General features: G+C 36.3%; 3 protein-coding genes and 2 non-coding genes across 5 annotated transcripts; 3 read left to right on the top strand and 2 right to left on the bottom strand.

The window, feature by feature from the left end:
- Positions 1-5,993: 5,993 nt before the first annotated feature.
- LOC123423422 (30S ribosomal protein S18, chloroplastic) lies at positions 5,994-12,153 on the bottom strand. The gene has a single exon (XM_045107853.1). It carries the CDS (start codon positions 12,092-12,094, stop codon positions 11,582-11,584), a length of 513 nt encoding a protein of 170 aa, XP_044963788.1. The 5' UTR covers positions 12,095-12,153; the 3' UTR covers positions 5,994-11,581.
- A 1,326-nt stretch (positions 12,154-13,479) lies between these two features.
- TRNAP-UGG lies at positions 13,480-13,553 on the top strand. Its single transcript has one exon. It is a non-coding gene; the product is annotated as a tRNA-Pro (tRNA).
- Positions 13,554-13,692: 139 nt separating this feature from the next.
- Positions 13,693-13,766, top strand: TRNAW-CCA. The gene has a single exon. It is a non-coding gene; the product is annotated as a tRNA-Trp (tRNA).
- An 8,107-nt stretch (positions 13,767-21,873) lies between these two features.
- On the bottom strand, positions 21,874-23,729 carry LOC123423418 (ribulose bisphosphate carboxylase large chain). The gene has a single exon (XM_045107850.1). The coding sequence runs from the start codon at positions 23,415-23,417 to the stop codon at positions 21,978-21,980; it is 1,440 nt and encodes a 479-aa protein (XP_044963785.1). The 5' UTR covers positions 23,418-23,729; the 3' UTR covers positions 21,874-21,977.
- Positions 23,730-23,818: 89 nt separating this feature from the next.
- Positions 23,819-25,788, top strand: LOC123423417 (ATP synthase subunit beta, chloroplastic). The gene has a single exon (XM_045107849.1). The coding sequence runs from the start codon at positions 24,200-24,202 to the stop codon at positions 25,694-25,696; it is 1,497 nt and encodes a 498-aa protein (XP_044963784.1). The 5' UTR covers positions 23,819-24,199; the 3' UTR covers positions 25,697-25,788.
- Positions 25,789-26,423: the final 635 nt, after the last annotated feature.

The raw sequence follows: 26,423 nt of genomic DNA, 5'->3' as shown, positions 1-26,423 counted from the left end.
GAAATGGGGGGAGTATCTGAAACTGTAGCTAGAGCAGCTATCTCCATAGCGGCCAGTAAAATGCCCATACGAAGTCAATTTATTCGATTAGAGATATAGAACCCTAAAAGGGGTATGGAAGAAAAAAAATGCCCGGTTTTTCTTTCTGGAAAGACAATATTTCTTTCATCCTTTTGCATTGAAATAACAAATTGAAATCAAAATAATATGATTCAACCTCAGACCCTTTTAAATGTAGCAGACAATAGTGGAGCTCGAAAATTGATGTGTATTCGAGTCATAGGAGCTGCTGGTAATCAGCGATATGCTCGTATTGGTGATGTTATTGTTGCTGTAATCAAAGACGCATTGCCCCAAATGCCTCTAGAAAGATCCGAAGTAATTCGAGCTGTAATTGTACGTACATGTAAAGAATTCAAATGCGAAGACGGTATAATAATCCGCTATGATGACAATGCTGCGGTTATAATTGATCAAAAAGGCAACCCAAAAGGAACTCGAGTTTTTGGCGCGATTGCCGAGGAATTGAGAGAATTGAATTTTACCAAAATAGTTTCATTAGCTCCTGAAGTATTATAAATACTAGTAGGCGAAATTTAGATCAAAGAATTAATATTAGTAGATTGTGTTTTACGTATATGTTTTAAAATCCAAAATGAAAAGAAAAAAAAAGAAAACATGTTGATTATAGAAAAATTAGGAGGAACCTAGAATTAGAGTCTTATGGCAAGGACACTATTGCTGATTTACTAACTTCTATAAGAAACGCGGACATGAATAAAAAAGGAACAGTTCGAGTAGTATCTACAAATATTACCGAAAACATTGTTAAAATACTTCTACGAGAGGGTTTTCTTGAAAGTGTTCGGAAACATCAGGAACGTAACAGATATTTCTTGGTTTCAACTTTGCGACATCAAAAGAGAAAGACTCGAAAAGGAATATATAGAACAAGAACTTTTTTAAAGCGTATTAGCCGACCCGGCTTACGAATTTATACCAACTATCAAGGAATTCCTAAAGTTTTGGGTGGAATGGGAATTGCTATTCTTTCTACTTCTCGAGGGATAATGACAGATCGAGAAGCTCGACTAAACAGAATTGGGGGAGAAGTCTTATGTTATATATGGTAATCGCCCCGCCTATAGTGCTCGAATTCTACCTCGCCCTTCCTATTTTGAAAATAAAAATGGAAAAATAGGAGAAAAAAATATGACAGAAAAAAAAAATAGGAGAGAAAAAAAAAACCCGAGAGAAGCAAAAGTTACTTTTGAAGGTTTAGTTACGGAAGCCCTACCCAATGGAATGTTCCGCGTTCGGCTAGAGAATGACACCATCATCCTAGGCTATATTTCAGGAAAGATCCGGTCTAGTTCTATACGAATACTGATGGGGGATAGGGTCAAAATTGAAGTAAGTCGTTATGATTCAAGCAAGGGACGTATAATTTATAGACTTCCCCATAAGGATTCGAAGCGTATCGAAGACTCGAAGGATAGCGAAGATTTGAAGGATAGCGAAGATTTGAAGAATACCAAAGATTCAAAGGATTAGGTTTTTCTTTTTTTTTTCTAGGGTAATAAATTCTAAGTTCTAAAATTCAAGCGAAGAGACTTATTTTTTTCCAAAATATTAGATTCATAGTTTAAAAAAGGATACGGAAATATGAAAATAAGAGCTTCCGTTCGTAAAATTTGTACAAAATGTCGACTGATTCGTAGGCGTGGACGAATTAGAGTGATTTGCTCTAATCCGAAGCATAAACAAAGACAGGGGTAATCTTTCGAAAAAGAACTTTACTGTCTAAAAAGTAAAAAAAAAGTACCCGCGGAAATGTTCCAATTCCAAATAAAATAATTTCAAATAATTAAAGTAAAGGGTGTATTTTACCCTGAAACGGATATCTTTGTATCTTTTTTTTTATTTCTAACTCATATTTATGAGATAATAAAATATGGCAAAAGCTATACCAAAAATTGGTTCACGTAAGAAAGTGCGTATTGGTTTACGTAGGAATGCACGTTTTAGTTTACGGAAGAGTGCACGTAGAATAACAAAAGGGGTTATTCATGTTCAAGCTAGTTTCAACAATACCATTATAACTGTTACAGACCCACAAGGTCGGGTGGTTTTCTGGTCCTCGGCCGGTACTTGTGGATTCAAAAGCTCAAGAAAAGCATCACCCTATGCTGGTCAAAGAACAGCAGTAGATGCTATTCGTACAGTAGGTTTGCAACGAGCAGAAGTTATGGTAAAGGGCGCTGGTAGTGGAAGAGATGCCGCATTACGAGCCATTGCTAAAAGTGGTGTGCGATTAAGTTGTATACGCGATGTAACACCTATGCCGCATAATGGATGTCGACCACCTAAAAAAAGACGTCTGTAAAAGAATTAACCCGCTTTCAACTTTCAAGAGAAATAAACGATTCAATGATAAAATAATAATACTAGTCTATTATGGTTCGAGAGGAGGTAGCAGGATCCACTCAAACACTACAGTGGAAGTGTGTTGAATCAAGAGTAGATAGTAAGCGTCTTTATTATGGTCGTTTCATTCTGTCCCCGCTTAGAAAAGGTCAAGCGGACACCGTTGGTATTGCCTTGCGAAGAGCTTTACTTGGCGAAATAGAAGGAACATGTATCACACGTGCAAAATTTGGGAGCGTGCCACACGAATATTCTACAATAGCAGGTATTGAAGAATCCGTACAAGAAATTTTACTAAATTTGAAAGAAATTGTATTGAGAAGTAATCTCTATGGAGTTAGAGACGCATCAATTTGCGTCAAAGGTCCTAGATACATAACTGCTCAAGATATCATCTTACCGCCTTCCGTAGAAACCGTTGATACGGCACAACCTATAGCTAACTTGACAGAGCCCATTGATTTCTGTATTGATTTACAGATCAAGAGAGATCGTGGATATCAGACAGAACTCAGAAAGAACTATCAAGATGGAAGTTATCCTATAGATGCTGTATCCATGCCTGTTCGAAATGTGAATTATAGTATTTTTTCTTGTGGGAATGGAAATGAAAAACACGAGATACTTTTTCTAGAAATATGGACTAATGGAAGTTTAACCCCTAAGGAAGCGCTTTATGAGGCTTCTCGTAATTTGATTGATTTATTTCTTCCTTTTCTACACGCCGAGGAAGAGGGCACTAGTTTCGAAGAAAATAAAAACAGGTTTACTCCACCCCTTTTTACTTTTCAAAAAAGATTAACTAATCTAAAGAAAAACAAAAAAGGAATTCCATTGAATTGTATTTTTATTGATCAATTAGAATTAACTTCTAGAACATATAATTGTCTAAAAAGGGCCAATATACATACACTATTGGACCTTTTGAGTAAGACTGAAGAAGATCTTATGAGAATTGACAGTTTTCGTATGGAAGATAGAAAACATATATGGGACACTCTAGAGAAGCATCTCCCAATTGATTTACTTAAGAATAAACTCTCGTTTTAAATCCATTGCAATTTTTTTTCTTCTTCTTTTTCGAGTTAGAATAGAATAAAAAGAAAAAAGAAAACAATTTTGCATCTTTGGTACAATCTATATTTTCGCGAAATGGATCATAATAAAATAATAAAATGGATTTTAGGTATCTAGGGAAGATTCTACTTGGAAGTAACTATTTCCTAGATACCTATGGTACTTCATGGTTGAATGAATCAAAAAAAATCTAAAAAAGACCTAAAGTTAACGATTTATCAATGGGTAGTGTTGCTCCAATACCTAACCAAAGAGCTACTACAGTACCGATTAAAAAAACGGTCGTAGCTACTGGGCGGCGAAATGGATTTTGGAATTTATTGACATTCTCTAGAAAAGGTACTGTCAATAAGCCTGTTGGCACAGAAACCATTAAGAGAACGCCCAATAACTTATTGGGTACCGTACGGAGTATTTGAAACACGGGAAAGAAGTACCACTCGGGTAATATTTCCAAAGGAGTTGCAAACGGGTCTGCCGGTTCACCAATCATTGATGGCTCGAGAACCGCTAAACCTACATTACATGCAATAGTACCTAGAATTACTACTGGAAAAATATATAAAAGATCGTTGGGCCATGCGGGTTCCCCGTAATAATTATGTCCCATCCCTTTAGCTAATTTAGCTCTTAATACAGGATCATTTAAGTCTGGTTTCTTTGTTATTGGGATAGGTGAACTCTTTAGGATCCATCCCCCAAAGGAACCGGACATGAGAATTTATCATCATCCGGCTCGAGCAAGAGTGAAAGAAATAAGACCGCGGAAGATCCTTAATAGAATTAAGGTATATAATGACTCAATGACTCTAGACAAAAAAAGCTTTATCAGATTCTCTTTTCCAAAGTTGCACCTACCACTACTCATTGAAAATAATCCTATTCTTATGGGTAAATGCTCAATATCCAAGTGGGCTTACAAATTTGATCATGATCAATTGCTTTGTGGATTGTCTCATGTCTCTTGATTAGTTGGTATTTATCCCCTCAATATCGCAAGTTTCTTACCTCCAAACAAAATATTTACTTGTTACTAATAAAAAATCAAAAAGTTTAGCCTACATTCTTCCTTAGATCCCTTCTTTTACTCCGATAGTATTGCGGATCACAATCGATGCAAAGAAAATGAATGCATTTCCATACTATAATAAAAAGGTAAGTGTAATAAATAGAGAATTGGATCATGTCACATGACTGATTCCATTTCCACTCTATGGGATCTTACGGAGCCTGTTCATGGATGACATGGTTGCGGTATGATCATAGAAGATATTCTCCTCAAGTGAACCAGCCTATCCTTCCTAGGTAGGGGACTTACATGTTGATTGGATGCGGAGACACCTTTGGTTGTGAATTCTAATGTGGCAGATCCAATTCTTTATCTGCATGGCCAAATCAATAATTCAAGTCACACACTCCCATAATCCGCCTTTTTTCTTTCGTAAAATTAACTTCAACTATTTGTATCGTATAAAAATACTTCGGAGTTGAAGAGAAGTATCCAAATGACATGTGTTATTTTACAATAACCCATGCTTGTAGCAATGAAATACCACAACCTACCCGATATGATATATGAGAATTAGAATTCTCTATGATATGCCTTCCCTATAAAGGACCCGAAATACCTTGCTTACGTATCATTGGAAAGTGCATTAACATAAATACGGCAGTAAGCAGAGGCAGTACAAAGGTATGTAAACTATAAAAACGAGTCAAAGTGGATTGGCCCACACTAGCACTTCCGCGTAATAACTCCACTAAAGGCGATCCTATTACCGGAATGGCGTCAGGTACACCTGTCACAATTTTGACTGCCCAATAGCCAATTTGATCCCAAGGCAAAGAATAACCAGTTACACCAAATGATGCAGTCAAAACAGCCAAAACCACACCTGTCACCCAAGTTAATTCACGGGGTTTTTTAAATCCCCCTGTGAGATACACACGAAATACATGCAGGATCATCATTAAAACCATCATACTTGCTGACCATCGATGAACTGATCGGATTAACCAACCAAAGTTGGCCTCGGTCATTATGTATTGAACCGAGGAAAAAGCCTCTGTAACGGTTGGTCGGTAGTAAAAAGTCATAGCAAAACCGGTAGCGACTTGTACTAGAAAACAAGTAAGTGTAATTCCCCCTAAACAATAAAATATGTTGACATGGGGAGGAACATATTTACTAGTTATATCATCCGCAATTGCCTGAATCTCAAGACGTTCCTCAAACCAATCATATACTTTATTGAGATAGGTAACTAACCCACGCCCCCCTCTAAGAGCCGTATATGAAAATTTCATCTCGTACGGCTCAAGCAGAAACACACAAATTTTCAACGAATATTAGAAAAAAGGTTCAAAACTTCATCAGCCACTGAATCGGGTCGATTTGCCTTGAAGATAGCAAATAAAAAAAATCCGGAATATCTTCTTTGTGATGATAATGCCAAAAAATCTCAAGTTGGCGCGTCTTTCTTTCTTCCTTTCCCTTATGTTGGTCATTAGAGGCTTCTTGACTTTTCTCTTCCCTATTTTGGATTTTTTTTTATGCGTAATATAGAAATTATCTTGTTGTGATCCTATGAATCAGTTCAATTAAAACCTTAGATTCATACTAGAGCCACGATGATTTAGTCTCAAGCTAAACAAAAGGCAAGGGTTCTTCGAATAAGAACCGCTTGATAATCATTTATTGAAATTGAATCAGTGTAATGACTCGACAAAATCGATAGAAAAAAAGTTGTCTTTTGGGCAAACAAAATTGTAAGGAAGAAAATTTCTTTTTTATTTTTATTTAAGAACTACTTGAATTTTTCAGTCTGGTTGCGAGGTCTTAATAGTGAGTATGAATCATAGTTCCATTTTTTTTGATCCACTCTATCTATTTCGTGTTCCAGATACTAGAATAAATAATATCTGACGAATTAGAATCATCTTGATAGAGATAACAGGCCCTTTCTATGTATTATCAATAGGATCAATTCTAACAAGTCACACACTCATATTCCAGAGATACCGAAACAAAAAAATTCCGCGGTCGAACTACCATAATATCTAGAAATGTAGAGCTTAAACTAGAAAGGCTTTTTTGGATGGAAAAACTCTGACTTCCTAGTTTTAGTTAGTAGAAACCTAATTGGTTAAAATTCCATCCAGTAAAATGGAAGAATTATAAATTTCTAAAATGATAGATAGGAATATAGCGAATAAAGCCATTGCGACCCCCATAAAAGGAGTAGTCCCCCAACCCGGGGCGACTTTCCCATATTCCGAATTCAAGGGTTTCAGTAAACTACCTGCACCAGTTCGTTTTGGCCTAGGTTTAGAACTATCTTCAACGGTTTGTGTAGCCATAAATTATATTTAATCATTGGTGTTGACTTTGTATACTATTCCGTTGTAGTTGTAAATACACGATCTTTTCGTAGATCCATTGTAATCTTGAAATTCTATAAAAATGGAAACAGCAACTTTAGTCGCCATCTCCATATCTGGTTTACTTGTAAGCTTTACTGGGTATGCCTTATATACCGCGTTTGGGCAACCCTCTCAACAATTAAGAGATCCATTCGAAGAACACGGAGACTAATTTAAGTAAGAAGTCCCCCTATCTGGGAGACTTCTTACTTAAATGAAATTATTTTATTCTTTTAGTTGGAGTTGGTGGAACCTTAGGTGGTTCTCGGAAGAAGATAGCGAAAAAAATTATCCCTAAAGTCGAAACTAAAAGGAACGTATAAACCAATGCTTCCATAGATTCGATCGTGGTTTATTTACAATTATAACTTCCACACCTATTCATTTGTCATTTGGGAGAATTTCCCATATAAAGAAAGAAAAAGAGTCAAAGAAAGGATGGGAGATGTCAAATCAAAAAAGAGAGGTGAAAGATACCATAACAATGTGTATCAGACTGCCTGTTTCTTTGTAGTTGGATCTCCCACTTTTTGGAATGTTCCAAATTCCACTTGAGCATCCAAATCTGGATCAATACCAGCAAAAACATCTCGGAACAATGTTCTAGCGCCATGCCAAATGTGTCCGAAAAAGAAGAGCAAAGCAAAGGTAGCATGACCAAAAGTGAACCAACCCCTTGGACTGCTGCGAAAAACACCATCGGATTTCAAAGTAGCCCGGTCTAATTCAAAAATTTCCCCTAATTGAGAACGCCTCGCATATTTTTTTACAGTAGCAGGATCAGAATAATTTACTCCATTAAGTTCGCCACCATAGAACTCCACCGTTACGCCTACTTGTTCAACACTATATTTGGATTCTGCTCTTCTAAAAGGAACGTCCGCTCTAACAATTCCCTCCTCATCTACCAAAACAACCGGAAATGTTTCAAAAAAAGTAGGCATACGGCGTACAAAAAGCTCACGTCCTTCTTTATCTCTAAAGACGGGATGTCCTAACCATCCAACAGCTATTCCATCCCCATTGTCCATTGAGCCCGCTCTGAATAATCCCCCTTTTGCCGGATTATTACCAATATAATCATAAAAGGCTAATTTTTCGGGAATTTTAGACCAAGCTTCTGATAAACTAAGATTTTCGGCTAAACCATTGCTAACTCTTCGATATATTTCTTGCTGAAAGTATCCCTGATCCCACTGATAACGAGTAGGCCCAAATAATTCGATTGGGGTCGTTGCTGACCCATACCACATAGTTCCAGCAACTACGAAAGCTGCAAAAAAAACAGCAGCGATACTACTGGAAAGTACAGTTTCAATATTGCCCATACGTAATCCTTTATATAGACGTTGAGGCGGACGGACACTAAGATGGAATAAGCCCGCTAATATACCCAATGTACCCGCAGCAATATGATGAGAAGCTATTCCCCCCGGAACAAAAGGATCAAAACCTTCTGCACCCCACGCTGGATTTACAGCTTGTACTTTTCCAGTTAGTCCATAAGGATCGGATACCCATATCCCAGGACCATACAAACCCGTTACATGAAATGCCCCAAAGCCAAAGCAAGCCACCCCTGCAAGAAATAAATGAATTCCAAAGATCTTGGGCAAATCCAAAGAGGGTTTTCCCGTCCGCTCATCAGAGAATATTTCTAGGTCCCAATATACCCAATGCCAGATCGCTGCCAAGAAACACAAGCCAGAAAACACAATATGCGTAGCTGCCACACCTTCATAACTCCAAATACCCGGATTTGTTACAGTTCCTCCTGAAATACTCCAACCACCCCACGAATCCGTTATTCCTAAACGAGTCATGAAGGGAATTACGAACATACCTTGTCTCCACATTGGATCCAGAACAGGATCAGAGGGATCAAAAACTGCTAATTCGTATAAAGCCATTGAGCCAGCCCAACCAGAAACTAGAGCTGTGTGCATTATATGCACCGCAAGCAATCGACCCGGATCATTCAATACGACAGTATGAACACGATACCAAGGCAAACCCATGGAAATACCCCTTTAGCAAAGAAAAATAGACACGATGTCGCTTTATTTTATCGCATTGAAAAAGATTATCCATTGTACCTAACCCTTCTAGGGGATTCTGTGTCAGAAAGCGCGAATATTTATTTCATTCCATTAAAAATAAGAAGCCAATTCTGTTCATAAGAAGAAAGAGAAGCAGATCTATTCTATACTCGATAAGTGCCAATATGCAATGGGTAACTTGGCCAATTTGGAAAAAACGAAGAATAGATCGCTACCCCTCTTTGTTTAGCATTCGAATCACCCATTCCTTTTTCTTTATTCAATCTGTCTTACCTTTCTTATATGTATAACCTTTCCATCTATGTATTAATAGAATCTATAGTATTCATATAGAATAGAATAAGAATAAAATAGAATAGAATAAGAATAAAAATTAAGACAATAAACTGCAGATTCTTTCTTTCTGTTCCATTCTTACGTTTCCATATTAAAGTGTTTCTTACTTAAATTTAATAATATTAATCTAATATGCCCATTGGTGTTCCAAAAGTACCTTACCGGATTCCTGGAGATGAAGAAGCGACTTGGGTTGACTTATACAATGTTATGTATCGAGAAAGGACACTTTTTTTAGGTCAAGAGATTCGTTGCGAGATCACGAATCATATTACAGGTCTCATGGTATATCTGAGTATAGAAGATGGAATTAGTGATATTTTTTTGTTTATAAACTCCCCAGGCGGTTGGCTAATCTCAGGAATGGCTATTTTTGATACGATGCAAACGGTGACACCAGATATATATACAATATGCCTCGGAATAGCCGCGTCCATGGCGTCCTTCATTCTGCTTGGAGGAGAACCCGCCAAGCGTATAGCATTCCCTCACGCGAGGATTATGCTTCACCAACCTGCTAGTGCTTATTATCGGGCAAGGACACCAGAATTTTTACTAGAAGTAGAAGAGTTACACAAAGTTCGCGAAATGATCACAAGGGTTTATGCACTAAGAACAGGCAAGCCTTTTTGGGTTGTATCCGAAGACATGGAAAGGGATGTTTTTATGTCAGCAGACGAAGCCAAAGCTTATGGACTTGTCGATATTGTAGGGGATGAAATGATTGACAAGCACTGCGATACTGATCCAGTGTGGTTTCCGGAAATGTTTAAGGATTGGTAGTGTCCGGATTTCTTGTAAAGTTATTTCACAGCTAAATTCGTGTTTTCCTCGATTTAATAGAAAATAGAAAGACTTCATGATGAGCAATCATCAGGTTAAGATGGATCTAAACCAATCCATTTTTTTCTATATACATACAACATGCCAACGGTTAAACAACTTATTAGAAACGCAAGACAGCCAATACGAAATGCTAGAAAAACGGCTGCGCTTAAAGGATGCCCTCAGCGTCGAGGAACATGTGCTAGGGTGTATGTGCGACTCGTTCAGATCATGACTTCAAACAAATATAAAAAAAATTTGAAGTATCCCTGATTAGTACCAATGAATAGGATATAGCTTCTCTATCCTAGATTTCTATGGTATATGGAATTTCTGGTTTCCTTTGGTGCAAATCGAATTATCTAAATTTGGAAATAAGAAGCAATTCTCCCATTGGTAGCAAATGGTTATCCATTAAGCGGAGGAAATAGTAATAAAAAGAAAAAGGCTTATGCTCTTTTATCTTATAAAGAACGGACTAACAGGGTCAGCTACTTAGCCAACTTTCATAATTAAATACCGTCACTGTATGGATAACTCTTATTGTGAAAAGAGCTATTTACTCTATAATGGATAGGTAGAGCCAAAGAATGTGAACTATACAAGTTCGTAATACTTTTTGATGAAAGAAAGGGCTCCGGTGTATAGAGAGGGCCTCACCGTTTAAAAGGGAACCATAGAAACGATGGAACCCACTATTTTTTTTAGTATTATTTAGAATGAATTTGTTATTTCGTATAGAAATAACTGAACGGAGTGGAATAAAAAATCGTGGTTGGGAAGGTTACTATAGCAAAAGCCATTGGAATTAATATTTTATATATCGGAATAATTAGTTTTGTTATTAATGAGAAAAAGGGTGGCTAAAAGAAGAGAAATCATTAGTTATTCATTAAGGTTAATTTGATTCAATGACCAGAGTTCCGCGAGGATATATAGCCCGGAGACGACGAACAAAAATGCGTTCATTTGCCTCAAACTTTAGAGGGGCTCATTTAAGACTTAATCGAATGATTACCCAACAAGTAAAAAGAGCTTTTGTTTCCTCTCATCGAGATAGAGGTAGGCAAAAGAGGGATTTTCGTCGTTTGTGGATCACTCGGATAAACGCAGCAACGCGGGTATATAAAGTATTCGATAGTTATAGTAAATTAATACACAACCTGTACAAGAAGAAATTGATTCTTAATCGTAAAATGCTTGCACAAGTAGCTGTATCAAATCCAAATAATCTTTACACGATTTCCAATAAAATAAAGATCATCAATTAAAGGTATAAATAAAGTAATATACTGGAATAATAAAAGATGAATTCCCGGAGAGGGAACTCCGGGAAGATACAATAAATTAAGATTAAGTGGTAGGAATCGACGAGCTGGATTACTTTCTTTATAATATATATAGGTCTGGCCCTTGCGAATTCGAATAAAACATCAACAATCGGAACTTAAGTTCCGGTTGTTGTTTCTTAAATTTTGGTTGTAGTTTCTTAAGTTTCGATTGGAATTGTACTTTTGCGTTAATTGAGGAATATGTCTATTTTTTCTGGGTCTAGAACCTGTAATTATTGAAATTGACTGGGCTTGAAATTGTTTTTCGTTCTCATAGTTACGAAACGGTAAAAAAGATAAAATACGAGCCTGTTTTATAGCAAGAGTAATTAATCGTTGTTGTTTCAAGGTTAATCTATTTATTCGTCTCGATAATATTTTTCCTTGTTCACTAATAAATCTATTAATTAAACTCATGTTTCTATAATCAATTCGATCTCCCGGGCCAATCCGGGGACGCCTACGAAAAGGTTGTTTAGATTTACGAAAAGGTTGTTTGAATTTACGAAAAGTTTGCTTGGATTTACGAAAGGGTTGCTTGGATTTATTAAAAGTTTGCTTGGATTTACTAAAGGGTTGCTTAGATTTAAGAAAAGGTTGTTTAGATGTATACATGATTTATTCCTTATTTAATTTAAAATTGGAAAATGCACTTCTTTATTTTATTAATTTAGGATCCAGAAGAAGTAGTTTTTCTTTGATCCATATCTTATTTGATTCATATTTATAGTATATGAATACCCTCTATACATATGAAATAATATCGACCGGAAATCAGATGAGTTGATTTGTATTTTGTATTCTATACTATGTTTTATTTATATATAAAATATGAAGTTCTTACTCTTTCTGTTGTTTGGAAAGATCGAATACACGATGTTCCTATTTCTTTATTTCGTGATGAGTCGTATGCTTGCGACAATAACGACAAAATTTTTTGAATTCTAATTGTCCGGGTGTATTGTGGCGATTCTTTTGAGTACTATATCTAGAAATCCCCGTCGATTCCTCATTGGCACCTTTTCGAACACAACTGATGCATTCCAAAATAACTCTGATTCTAACATCTTTTCCCTTGGCCATGAACCTCCTTTTCCTTTTGGATTGACTTAATTTAATTCTTCTACTTATTCTTTTATTCTTCTATTTTGAATCCGAAGAAGAAGAATAAAATTCATTAGAATAATTTTTTTTTATTCTTAAATTAAGTAATAAAAAATAGAGAAATAATTAAAGAATACAATCCTTGTCGAATTAGCAAAGATTTTGGTTCGAAATCCTTTCATTTAATTAGTCAGCCCCGCCTTTTTCTATGCTCTGATTTCTGAGGCCTGATTTAGCTTGGGTACCCCTTTAAATTGAATTTCTATTTTTAAAAATAGGGTTTACCAAATTTTTAATGACTCTGAGGTTCAACCCAATCCATCTTTTCTTTCTTTTTCCTTCCGATACTAAAAAAAGATTGAAAAGGATAAGATAAAATTTTGTCATATCACGAAGAAATCTATCCCTCCCATAGCAATAACTAGAATTAAAAAAAAGGGAATGACAAAGCATCCGGGAATAAACGATTAATTTCTATCAATAAACCTGCTAAAGCACCAAACCATAGAGTACTTAGCACGGGTGCTACAGAGAGATATGTTTTTATATCCCGCATTGAAAATCCTCCTTCCTTGTTGGAATACATATATGATCATAAACTTATGCTATATATAAACTGAACCATAATCGACGAAATTTTCCGAAATTGTCCTATCCCTAAAAAATAAAAAGATGACCCCTTCTTCCTATATATTATCAAGGAAAAGTAATCTTTCTTTTATAGGCGAAATTCTATTGGATTTTAGCTGTATATAATTCCTTAATTATATGAGACCAAAAAGAAGAAATGACACGAGGGTTCTATATATAGATAGAGAAAGAATAAGAAAATTATGATGTGGAAAAGAAGACAGGAATTGTGTACAATGGCATTGCACAACAATTTAATTTGGAAAAGGGATGTAGCGCAGCTTGGTAGCGCGTTTGTTTTGGGTACAAAATGTCACAGGTTCAAATCCTGTCATCCCTACCTATTACTTCTTTCTTCTTTATAGGCAGTAGCAACGAGATCAATTAAAGTAAAGTGGGTATAACTGGAATTTGTGGAGACTATACGTACGTGAGATACATTAGGAATAGAAAAAGATTTTCTTTTTGAATGAATGAAAGCGCTCTTAGTTCAGTTCGGTAGAACGCGGGTCTCCAAAACCCGATGTCGTAGGTTCAAATCCTACAGAGCGTGATTCCATCTATCTTATGTCGAAGCAGAGTAAAATAATTTAACAAAATTGAATTGTAACTCCAATTTGACCTCCTCCAGACCAGAGAGGAGGTCAATAAAAAAAAAAAAATGACTCAATCAAAGATCCAACTGATCCCCACGCCTGTATTGCAAATACGCAGTCACGAATAATCCCGCTAAAGTAATAGGAATTAGGCCTAAGACGATTCCAAATAGAAAAACTTCAATCATTTCGATTTGTTCGGGGGGATAAAAAAAGAGGTACGATCTATCCCTAAATAGTACTCTAAATTATCCACGAATCTCAATGACCAAGAAAAGAATTCCTAATTAGTCTGGAAAAGAGTCGTAGAATATCAGGAATCCCAAAGAAAGATTTTGCTTTTCTGAATTATTATTATTCAGTCAATTCAAATAAGACGTATCTTGTTCAAGCCAATAAATAGAGCTGGGGTTATAGTTAAAGCAGCCAGTAGAAAACCGAAATAACTAGTTAAAGTAAGCATGAAAGAGTTAAATTCCATTTATTTTTTTTTACTACACTACATATGTTGGTAAAGCATTTACCTAAGTTATGGAAAATTCATAATTCATCAGTTATTTTAGATAATACTAAAAAACAAGATAGAGTGAGATACAGAAGTGTAAAAGAAAGTGGATTCATCAGATGATACATGAGTCCCTAATTTCGAATCAAGAGATTTGTTATGGAATTTTTCAATTGAGTAAAGTAATAATATTAAGAACTAGATCATATAACCCCATTGAATGAAAAAATGAAATTGGATTTTCAGGGAAATTTCGGAATAAGAGATAAATAAACAATTGAATTTGAAAAAAAAACTTCTTTCTATTTTGGATAATTTCTTTTTCAATAGGACCCTCTTTTTGGACTGAACGATCGAATATTCCCCTATTCCTTCTTATTTTAATTTTAACTGATTGTATTCTATATGGAATAAGAGGAGAAGAAAAGCATTCCACGACCTCCCGAGGGTCTGTTAAAAAAAAAAGAAAGCTCTTCCTTGAATTTACTTTATTTTTATTCCTTTTTCGAACTCCAACCAAAGTAGATTCGAAGACGAGTCACTTCAATTATCCTTTTAAGTTCTATTCTATCTTCTGTCTTTCCCTATTTCATCTCGTAAAGTTCCACGCTCGCAGTTTGGTCAAGAAAGTTAGACCTAATCCAACAAACAAGACAAGGATTAATTACGAATTATGAAAGGATAAATTTCACATATATATACTTGTCCTTGTATTGTGTCAGTATGAGAATATCCTTCCTAAATTATTTATCCAAACCTATTGATCATTAACTTAGATTTTCCCAAGATTTTGGCTGCTATTCCGAATTACTCTATTATTCCGAAGCCAAGGAAAATAAATAGAACCTACAAAAAAGGGGTTTTCTATTGACGCCTTGAATAACATATAGCTTACCTATAGACAAAAAAAAGTAATTATGTTTCGGAACCAGGCAAAACCAGATTGCTGTGCCATAGGAAGGATAGCTATACTAATTCGGTATACTCAAAATACACCTTTGGTACAAAATTGACAATCTCACAAGGATGAAATATCAGTAATTTTCTATTTACTGGTTGATCCCATCTTTTACGGAATCAATTCCTTTTTTGAATGTACAAAAATTTTGGGAGTTCAGCATGTCTGGAAGCACGGGAGAACGTTCTTTTGCTGATATTATTACCAGTATTCGATACTGGGTTATTCATAGCATTACTATACCTTCCCTATTCATTGCGGGTTGGTTATTTGTCAGTACGGGTTTAGCTTATGACGTGTTTGGAAGTCCTAGGCCAAACGAATATTTCACGGAAAGCCGACAAGGAATTCCGTTAATAACCGACCGTTTTGATTCTTTAGAACAACTCGATGAATTTAGTAGATCCTTTTAGGAGGCCCTCAATGACCATAGATCGAACCTATCCTATTTTTACAGTGCGATGGCTGGCTATTCACGGACTAGCTGTACCTACTGTTTTTTTCTTGGGATCAATATCAGCAATGCAGTTCATCCAACGATAAACCAAATTCCAACTATAGAACTATGACACAATCAAACCCGAATGAACAAAATGTTGAATTGAATCGTACCAGTCTATACTGGGGTTTATTACTCATTTTTGTACTTGCTGTTTTATTTTCCAATTACTTCTTCAATTGAGAGAAAGAAAGAGACTAATAAGAATTCTCTTATCCCATTTGGAAAGATACCATCCTTATAACTACCCATGACTGTTTTTGTCTCTAGCATGACCAATTGATAAAATGTGGAGGAAAGTAGGGGAAATGGCCGATACTACTGGAAGAATTCCTCTTTGGCTGATAGGTACTGTAGCTGGTATTCCTGTGATTGGTTTAGTAGGTGTTTTCTTTTATGGTTCATATTCTGGATTGGGTTCATCTCTATAGTAATCGGAGGGACCAGATTGTAAACATGAAAAAGTAGGAGCTTAGCGGGTCCTTACCCCCTTTATCTGATTAGAGCGGAAAGGACCCGCGGAATTTTTACTCTTATAACGCGAATTGAATCTATTCGATTCACTCTTATGAAGCAACAAGAAAAAGAGATCACTCGAGGATCCAATATCTTATTCCACAAAGGAAGTATCCTGAAAATCCTTGATTTAGTTTCGAGTAATAAACTAATAAAACCTTAATCAAAACTATTCAACTAGCCTAAAAATAAAAAAAAAACCTTCAATGGAAGAGTTTACTTTTTTTTGCAAAATTTCTGTAAGTTTGAAGTTAAACTTAATTAAACAAGCCAAGCAATTCTATTTGCTTACAATCACAAGAAATTTGTCCCCCGCCATATTTTCTTCCCCTCTGTTTGTCCACTACCTCGGCTAAACCTAAGCAAAAGAAAAAGAGGCCCAAGAGACAGACCCGAATAAAGAAGAAATAGTAAAGTAATCTTTGACGAATTAGGAAGAAAAAGGATTCTTATTTTGATACAAGAAGAATCGGCACAAGAAAAAGCCTTTTTCTTGTGCCGAATAGACGATTAAGAAGACCTGCAATCCCTCGAAAGAAATTTAAATTTTATTGTTCTCGCCTTTGCCTTGGATTCTCTTCTTTTGCATGAGATATAAATAAGGAATTCCAGACATCTCGTAAACAAAAAAAAGTCTAAACAAAAAAAGGATTTCCAAAAAAGATCATAGATAATTCTAGCAATTGCCAATAAATCGAGGCTTTTTACCAACTTGATGGTAAGAAATTCCGGGACCTAGAAATTCATTTCGTACAATTGAACCTTTTCAAACTGTTTCTTTTTGAGAACCAAAAAAACTTGTGCCAAAATAACGGATGCGAAGAAGAACAAAAGGCCTTGGACACGTAATGGATCCTGAAGCACGATTTCTGCGTCCCCCTGACCAAAACCTCCCACATTAGGATTGCTTGTTAATGGTTGATCAATCTTGATGGATTCCCCCTCTGAAACAAGAAGTTCTGGTCCGGGAGGTATAATATCAATCACTTGGCGTCCATCTGATGCATCAACTATGGATATTTCATACCCCCCTTTTTCTTTACGTAGTATTTTTCTTACTATACCTGTTGACGTAGCATTATAGACTGTATTGTTACTCTTGCTACCATCAGGATAGATCTGTCCTCTTCCTCGGTTTCCCCCTACATATATAGGATATTTTAAGAAATGAGCATCTTTCTTCGTAGCAGGATCAGGGGAAAGAATGGGAAAGACAATTTCACTATATTTCTTACCGGGAACAGGGCCTATCACAAGAATATTTTTTTTATCGGGACGATAACTCTGAAAAGCAAGATTTCCTATCTTTTCTTTTAACTCAGGGGAAATACGGTCGGGCGGCGCTAATTCAAATCCCTCGGGCAAAATAAGAACAGCACCTACATTCAACCCTCCCTTTTTTCCATTAGCAAGAACTTGTTTCAATTGCATATCATAAGGAATTCGAAGAACTGCTTCAAATACAGTATCGGGAAGCACAGCTTGGGGAACTTCAATATCGACGGGCTTGCTAGCTAAATGGCAATTGGCACATACAATTCGCCCAGTTGCTTCTCGTGGGTTTTCATAACCCTGCTGCGCAAAAATGGGATATGCATTTGAAATAGATGTCCGAGTTATTACGTATATCATGATCGATACAGAAATCGATCGAGTTATCTGTTCCTTTACCCAAGAAAAAGTATTTCTATTTTCCATGTCCAATCACAGATCCCAGAATTTCTACAATAAATTAGATAGGTAGCTAAGCTAATCTAGTTCCCTATACACGAATTTGTTGGCATTCTACTGCAACAGTTGTACTGCAATGATGAATACCTTAAAGCAGGTATAAATAGAAAGAATTTTGGTAAAATGGAAAAGGGCTTTCTTTCTAAAGAAAGATGCTAATTTGATTAATATTAATATCGGGAGATCAAATGAATTTATGCTTCACTAATTGAATGATAAATGACTACAAGCGAAGGAGATAGACGGTTTAAACAAAAAAAGACCCAAAATTTCAAACATGTATCTAGAATTACTGGAAAACTACAAACAAAAATAGTGAAAATAAGCTCATTAGGAGCCCATCCAAAATCGTTATAGACCCAACGAATTACTAGTTCCCAACCACGGGTGGAGTGAAATCCAACAAAAAAATCAGTAACTAAAAGAATAAAAAAAGCTTTTATTGAGTCATTTAAATTATAGAAGAATTCCTGAACCCAAGAATTCAAAATGACAAGTTCCTCTTTACCCAGAAAAAAAGAACCACTTAGAATAGCCAAACAGATTATATTTGTCGAGAAATGCAAAATGATATGGAGATGATCCTCATTATTTATTTTGACCCATTGTATTATTTCCTTGTGTATTCCTGTAGGAGGTTTTTGTACATGTGTCTTTAGTTTCCCTTTTATCATCTCGTCCAAGAGAGAAAGTTCTTCTAATTCTATGAATCTTTCTAGAATCCTTTTCTCTTGAATATCAGTTAAGAGAGTTTCGGATTGCCTGGTATTCCACCAATTCTTAATCCAAAGTTCCAGACATTTGTTAAATGAGGAAGAGACCCCCCAAGGCAAAAGTACGATAAATACAAGATATAGTAAAGAAGGCAATGCTTTCTTTTTTTTCATTTTTGATCTGTAAATGGAGTTGTTAATGAATATGCTTCATTCGCTGACTCTATTCCATTCCCTGACTCTATATGATGATATTTCTATTTCATGATATTTCTATTTCTTTGAAGCAAAAACTCTATAGGTTTGATACCCTGTATCTATTCTTCTTTTTTGTATATTAGTGGAATTTCAGTGCATTGGGTTCTTTCTTAGATCTAGATGGAATGAAATAGTGAAATAGAATAAAAAAAGCCCTTTCGGGTGAAAATGGAAGAGAAGAATAGTATGCAATATATCTAACTTCGACAAAAAAAATTTAAAATAATTTTATCTTATCCTCGTTTGTTCCTTCCTTTAGATAAATACTTAAAAATCCCCTTACAATAACAAATCCAATTTCGAAGGGACTTCCTCCCCATGTTGAGAAAACTTTTCTTCTTCCAATTTATCTTTTCTTCATTCAATTCAGTTCAAAAAAGATACCTCAAAATACTTCAATTGGTACGCGCAAGAAATAGGCCAATTCGGCAGCTTTTTGTTCAATTTCTCGTGGAGTAAAAAACTTATCATCAGTACGAGTCAAGGGAATGATCCCCTGGCCCCGGATTTCCATATAAAGAATACGACGAGGATAAAGACCCTCTTTAACCTGAATTCTAATTGATTGGATATCCCGCATAAGGAATCGAAGGAAGACGCGACGTTTTATTCCAGGGAATCCCCAACGAAAAATGCAAACTATTCCCTCTTTTCTATCGAATCGGTCATAACCACTACCTACATTCCACAAAATAGTACACCACAGGTAGGAGCTAATGAATAGGCCTGCGATTCCGTAGAAAGACATCACGACCCCCTGCGGAAAAAAAAGAATTTCTTGAGATGGAAGTATAGATATAATATTCTTACCAAGATAACTGGAAGTCCCAACCAATAAGAATCCTAGTGAACCTAGAAAAAGAATACAGGCCCAGAAAAAATTACTCCTTTTTCGAGAACCTTTTAGAAGTTCTACCCATATGTGTTCTGATCGCCAATTCATATTAGATATACTAAATCCAGCAGCGGTCGATTGAAATTGAGAGAATAAGCTAAATAATTTTGCCTTTACTTTTTTTGATTCTGAAATCGCCTTCAGCAACTAGTACTCCTGTGAAATAATAGGTTAGATACATTGACTTTCTATTCAAAAAATATTCGTTGATTCAATTAAAATAAATAAAAAAAAACTCGCTATACCAAGCTCTGCATATTCATGCATTTATGCTCGTAGCCTATATCTGCATCCATAGCCGTTTTTCATTTGTGTGTAGAAAGTGTGTGTAGAAAAAGTCACATACCCTACCATATTATATTACTTACACTAAAAAATACTAGACAATCTTTTTTTTTTGCACATAAAGAAATAAAGAAGTCATTGCAATTGCCGGAAATACTAAGCCTACTAAAGGCACGAAAATAGAAGGTAAGTTTAAATCCGTCATGGAATAGGTGTCTCAATTCAAATTTACTATTTCTATCTAGTCGAAAAATATCTTAAGATTCTTATGATATAATTAAGTATATCTATTATAAGGAATATTGACTATTGTATTTTTTTAGTTTGCAAAATATTCTGTAAAAAAAATGATAAGGATAATAAGAAAATTCCAAAAAAGGAGAACTAATTAAAAAGATTTTTTTTATTTTCCCATCCTCATGGCCTTTCTATCTTTCTAATCTAATTTGAAATTGGATTCAAAAGAAAGCGACTAGAATTTACTTCCTGCATACATACTTCTCTAGAAGCGCATACAATAATGCGTGGTAAAGGCAGAAAAATAGTATATTCAATCAAAATCAAAGGGCAAATTATCTTACCTACTATAGATCCCCTACTACCCTCTTAAGATCCCCTACTACCCTCTTAAGATCCCCCCTACTACCCTCTTAGACTTTTAAAGGCGATATACCACCCAAAGAAAGGGTATGAAAATGCCGGGTGGTGTTAGCTTTTCGACGAAGACCCGTCCTGTGCCGCGAAGTCCTGTTAGTAAGACCCCGCGCAATAATGGATTATAGAAGAATAGTATTCAAAATACTGCTCTGGACGCATATAGTAGCATTGCGATTCCTAATCTTTTTTATTTATGAATATGAACAGAAAAAATTCATTGTATCGTTGGGTCGGAGCGGAGGTTTGGTCCAGAAAAATTAGGAACAAAACGTCTACTCTACCACACTGAAGTCTATAGCGCTGTATTTCCACGAAAGTATAATTCTTACCATCAGGATACGCTCCTTTCAACGTCTCTCCGATGGGTCCAGGTTCTATGTCCAATCCCAAATCAAGGATTTCTCGCTCTTGATCGGAGTCATAAACTAAAACTACCTTTTTATCCTTTTTATTAAGGTTATAGAAAACTTCCTTATCTAGTTCTAGCATGTTGACTCACGATTACGCCTGTTAAAAGTTTCAAACGTCCTCTTTTTTGAAATTGAAAGAGAGTCTTATAAAAAGGTCTAACTTCCAAACTATGTCTTTTTTCATTCATTCTCCTTTAGTTTTTTTCTCTATCTAGAAGTGGAATAGAATAACCCGGTTGAAGGGTAATGATCATACGTCTGTAATGCATTGTACGGCCCAGAATAGGTCCTATTCTTCTACCTTTTCCAGGTAGTCGATGGCTATTCACAGCTACCACCTTAATCCAAAGAAGAGTTTGAACCAATGCTTTATTTCTGTCTTAGTGAATCCCGATTCGACATTAAAAGTATATTGATTCTTTCCCAATAAACGAAGACTTTTTTCTGTAAATACTGCGTATTTGATTCCATTATCATATGATACTACTATATTTTATTATTTTCTTTTTATTTCTTTATTGTATTATACCTTAATATATATATATATTCTAGATATATAGAATAGACGAATCTCGATTTGTCAAGTCTCATGATCATATCATGATCTATTTTTATTCGGCTCAATCTTTTTTATAAAAAAAAAGATTGAGCCGAGTTTAATTGCAATCAATTAGAAGAATAAAGAAGAATTACTGCATTTCATAACTTATTTTTTTCTCTTTTTATTTCGTTTATTTTTTTTTAGACCTTCTTATCGATAGTATCTACCGGCTCGAACTCGAATTTGATCGCCTTCCATACTTCACAAGCTGCGGCTAGTTCAGGACTCCATTTGCAAGCTGCTCGGATAATTTCATTACCTTCGCGAGCAAGATCACGCCCTTCGTTACGAGCTTGTACACAAGCTTCTAAAGCCACTCGATTAGCTGCTGCACCAGGTGCATTCCCCCAAGGATGTCCTAAAGTTCCTCCACCAAATTGTAATACAGAATCGTCCCCAAAGATTTCGGTCAGAGCTGGCATATGCCAAACATGAATACCACCTGAAGCTACCGGTATAACACCTGGCATGGATACCCAGTCCTGAGTGAAAAAGATACCGCGAGCACGATCTTTTTCAATAAAATCATCGCGCAATAAATCAACAAAACCTAAAGTCATTTCGCGTTCCCCTTCTAACTTACCTACTACTGTACCGGAGTGGATATGATCTCCCCCAGACATACGCAATGCTTTAGCTAATACACGGAAATGCATACCATGATTTTTCTGTCTATCAATAACTGCATGCATTGCACGGTGAATGTGAAGAAGTAAGCCATTGTCGCGGCAATAGTGAGCCAAAGTAGTATTTGCGGTGAATCCCCCGGTTAAGTAGTCATGCATTACAATAGGAACCCCTAATTCTCTCGCAAATACAGCTCTCTTAATCATTTCTTCACATGTACCCGCAGTCGCATTCAAGTAATGCCCCTTGATTTCACCGGTTTCGGCCTGTGATTTATAAATAGCTTCGGCACAAAAGACAAAACGGTCTCTCCAGCGCATAAATGGTTGTGAGTTTACGTTTTCATCATCTTTGGTAAAATCAAGTCCACCACGTAGACACTCATAACACGCTCTACCATAATTTTTTGCGGATAATCCCAATTTTGGTTTAATAGTACATCCCAATAAAGGACGGCCATACTTGTTCAACTTATCTCTTTCAACTTGGATACCATGAGGCGGGCCTTGGAAAGTTTTTGAATAAGTAGGGGGAATTCGTAGATCCTCCAAACGTAGAGCACGTAGGGCTTTGAACCCAAATACGTTACCCACAATGGAAGTAAACATGTTAGTAACGGAACCCTCCTCAAATAGGTCTAATGGATAAGCTACATAACAGATCCATTGGCTGTCTTCCCCAGCAACAGGCTCGATGTGATAGCATCGTCCTTTGTAACGATCAAGACTGGTAAGTCCATCAGTCCAAACAGTTGTCCATGTACCAGTAGAAGATTCGGCAGCTACTGCAGCCCCTGCTTCTTCGGGCGGAACCCCAGGCTGAGGACTTACTCGGAATGCTGCCAAGATATCAGTATCCTTAGTTTCATACTCTGGGGTGTAGTAAGTCAATTTATAATCTTTAACACCAGCTTGAAATCCAACACCTGCTTTAGTTTCTGTTTGTGGTGACATAAGTCCCTCCCTACAACTCTTGAATTAAGAATTCTCACAATAACAGGGTCTACTCGATGTTAATTAGGCGTAAATGAAACTTTAGCAAAAATCTCGTAAAACAAAAAGGATATTCAATTAATATAATATCAACTCATTAAAGAAAATTGAGGGCATGCTTAGGTTAATGAATATGTTTCATTCATATATAATGCGTACACCCTGTGTATGTTCTATCCTATAGGAATTCCACTATAGGAATTCGATAGGAATTGAGTTGTTGTTATGGTAAGTTAACACGGTTCGTTATTAAACCATGGATTTGATTTACCAAATCCATCATTATTGTATACTCTTTGATAGGTATAGCGCAACCCAAATTAATCCCTAATCCTTATTTTACAAGTTCTTAATAGGTCTCTTTTCTTATTTGGAATGCAAATACCTAACTAAATACTAATAAAATTCTTTGTTGACAGCAATCTATGCTTCACAGTAGTATATATTTTGTATATCGAAGTCCTAGATAGGAAAGTAGAGTAGGCACAGATCCTCCACAAAAGGCAAAATGTATATGAAAAAAAGATTGATTGAACTTTCCAACGGACTCATTCCATGAGTAAACGATTGAATGGGATTCGCTTGGGCAACGAAATCAAGTCCTGGTCCCCTTTTCTCTCTTATTGAATTAACTAATTCATTTCCTTTTTACTTTTGGATTTTTTTTGATTTGATTTGGCATTATTCAACAATAAAAAAAGAAAAATTTCGACAAATTCCTTTTTTTTAATTATGTGATAATTATGAGAACCAATCCTACTACTTCTCGTCCCGGGGTTTCCACAAGTGAAGAAAAAAGTACAGGTCGTATCGATCAAATTATTGGACCCGTGCTGGATGTCACTTTTCCCCCGGGCAAGTTACCTTATATTTATAACGCTTTAGTAGTCCAGAGTAGAGACACTGCCGATAAGCAAATTAATGTGACTTGTGAGGTACAACAATTATTAGGAAATAATCGAGTTAGAGCTGTAGCTATGAGTGCTACGGACGGGTTGATGAGAGGAATGGAAGTGATTGACACGGGAGCTCCTCTCAGTGTTCCGGTCGGTGGAGCTACTCTCGGACGAATTTTCAACGTTCTTGGGGAGCCTGTTGACAATTTGGGTCCTGTAGATAGTAGTGCAACGTTCCCTATTCATAGATCTGCGCCTGCCTTTATCGAGTTAGATACGAAATTATCCATCTTTGAAACAGGTATTAAGGTCGTCGATCTTTTAGCTCCTTATCGACGTGGAGGAAAAATAGGACTATTTGGGGGGGCTGGAGTAGGTAAAACAGTACTGATCATGGAATTAATCAATAACATTGCTAAAGCTCATGGGGGCGTATCCGTATTCGGTGGAGTAGGGGAACGGACTCGTGAAGGAAATGATCTTTATATGGAAATGAAGGAATCCGGAGTAATTAATGAAAAAAATATTGAAGAATCAAAGGTAGCTCTAGTCTATGGCCAAATGAATGAACCACCGGGAGCTCGTATGAGAGTTGGTTTAACTGCCCTAACTATGGCAGAATATTTCCGAGATGTTAATAAGCAAGACGTGCTTTTATTTATCGATAATATCTTTCGTTTTGTTCAAGCAGGATCAGAGGTATCCGCTTTATTAGGGAGAATGCCCTCCGCAGTGGGTTATCAACCTACTCTTAGTACAGAAATGGGTTCTTTGCAAGAAAGAATTGCTTCTACTAAAAAGGGATCTATAACTTCGATTCAAGCAGTTTATGTACCTGCGGACGATTTGACCGACCCTGCCCCTGCCACAACATTTGCACATTTGGATGCTACTACCGTACTTTCCAGAGGATTAGCTTCCAAGGGTATTTATCCAGCAGTAGATCCTTTAGATTCAACATCAACTATGTTACAGCCTCGGATCGTTGGCAACGAACATTATGAAACTGCGCAAAGAGTTAAGGAAACTTTACAACGTTACAAAGAACTTCAGGACATTATCGCAATTCTTGGCTTGGATGAATTATCGGAAGAGGATCGTTTAACTGTAGCAAGAGCAAGAAAAATTGAGCGTTTCTTATCACAACCGTTCTTTGTGGCAGAAGTTTTTACTGGTTCTCCAGGAAAGTATGTTGCTCTTGCGGAAACTATTAGGGGATTTCAACTAATCCTTTCCGGAGAATTAGACGGCCTACCTGAACAGGCTTTTTATTTGGTGGGTAACATCGATGAAGCTAGCACGAAAGCTATAACCTTAGAAGAGGAGAACAAATCGCAGAAATGAAATTAAATCTTTATGTACTGACTCCTAAGCGAATTATTTGGGATTGTGAAGTGAAAGAAATCATTTTATCCACGAATAGTGGCCAAATTGGCGTATTACCAAACCACGCCCCTATTAACACAGCAGTAGATATGGGTCCTTTGAGAATACGCCTCCTCAACGACCAATGGTTAACGGCGGTTCTGTGGAGCGGTTTTGCGAGAATAGTTAATAATGAGATCATCATTTTAGGAAATGATGCGGAACTGGGTAGTGATATTGATCCGGAAGAAGCTCAAAAGGCACTTGAAATAGCCGAAGCTAACTTGAGTAAAGCTGAGGGTACGAAAGATTTGGTTGAAGCGAAGCTCGCTCTCAGACGAGCTAGGATACGAATCGAGGCTGTCAATTGGATTCCCCCATCCAATTGAAGACAATCCAGTGGTTTATAGTTGATACAAAGAAAAAGGGAAGAGGGGTAGAAAAAGTTATTAGATAGCGAAGCGAAGTAAGTCCAATGCTATCTAGTAATTTTTCTACCTACTTACCTACTATTGGATTTGAACCAATGACTCCCGCCGTATGAAAGCAATACTCTAACCACTGAGTTAAGTAGGCAATTTATCACCACAAAGGAAGACCCATTACTTCGATCGATTATATATTGAATCCCTTTTCTAAGCAATACCGCTCTGTTATTGGTCTGTTATATACTAAATACTAAACTAAATACTAAACAGATACAGAT

Source organism: Hordeum vulgare, unplaced genomic scaffold (genome assembly GCF_904849725.1).
Source record: "Hordeum vulgare subsp. vulgare unplaced genomic scaffold, MorexV3_pseudomolecules_assembly, whole genome shotgun sequence".
Classification (NCBI taxonomy): Eukaryota; Viridiplantae; Streptophyta; class Magnoliopsida; order Poales; family Poaceae; genus Hordeum; species Hordeum vulgare.
This window is presented reverse-complemented; position numbering and strand designations above follow the sequence as displayed.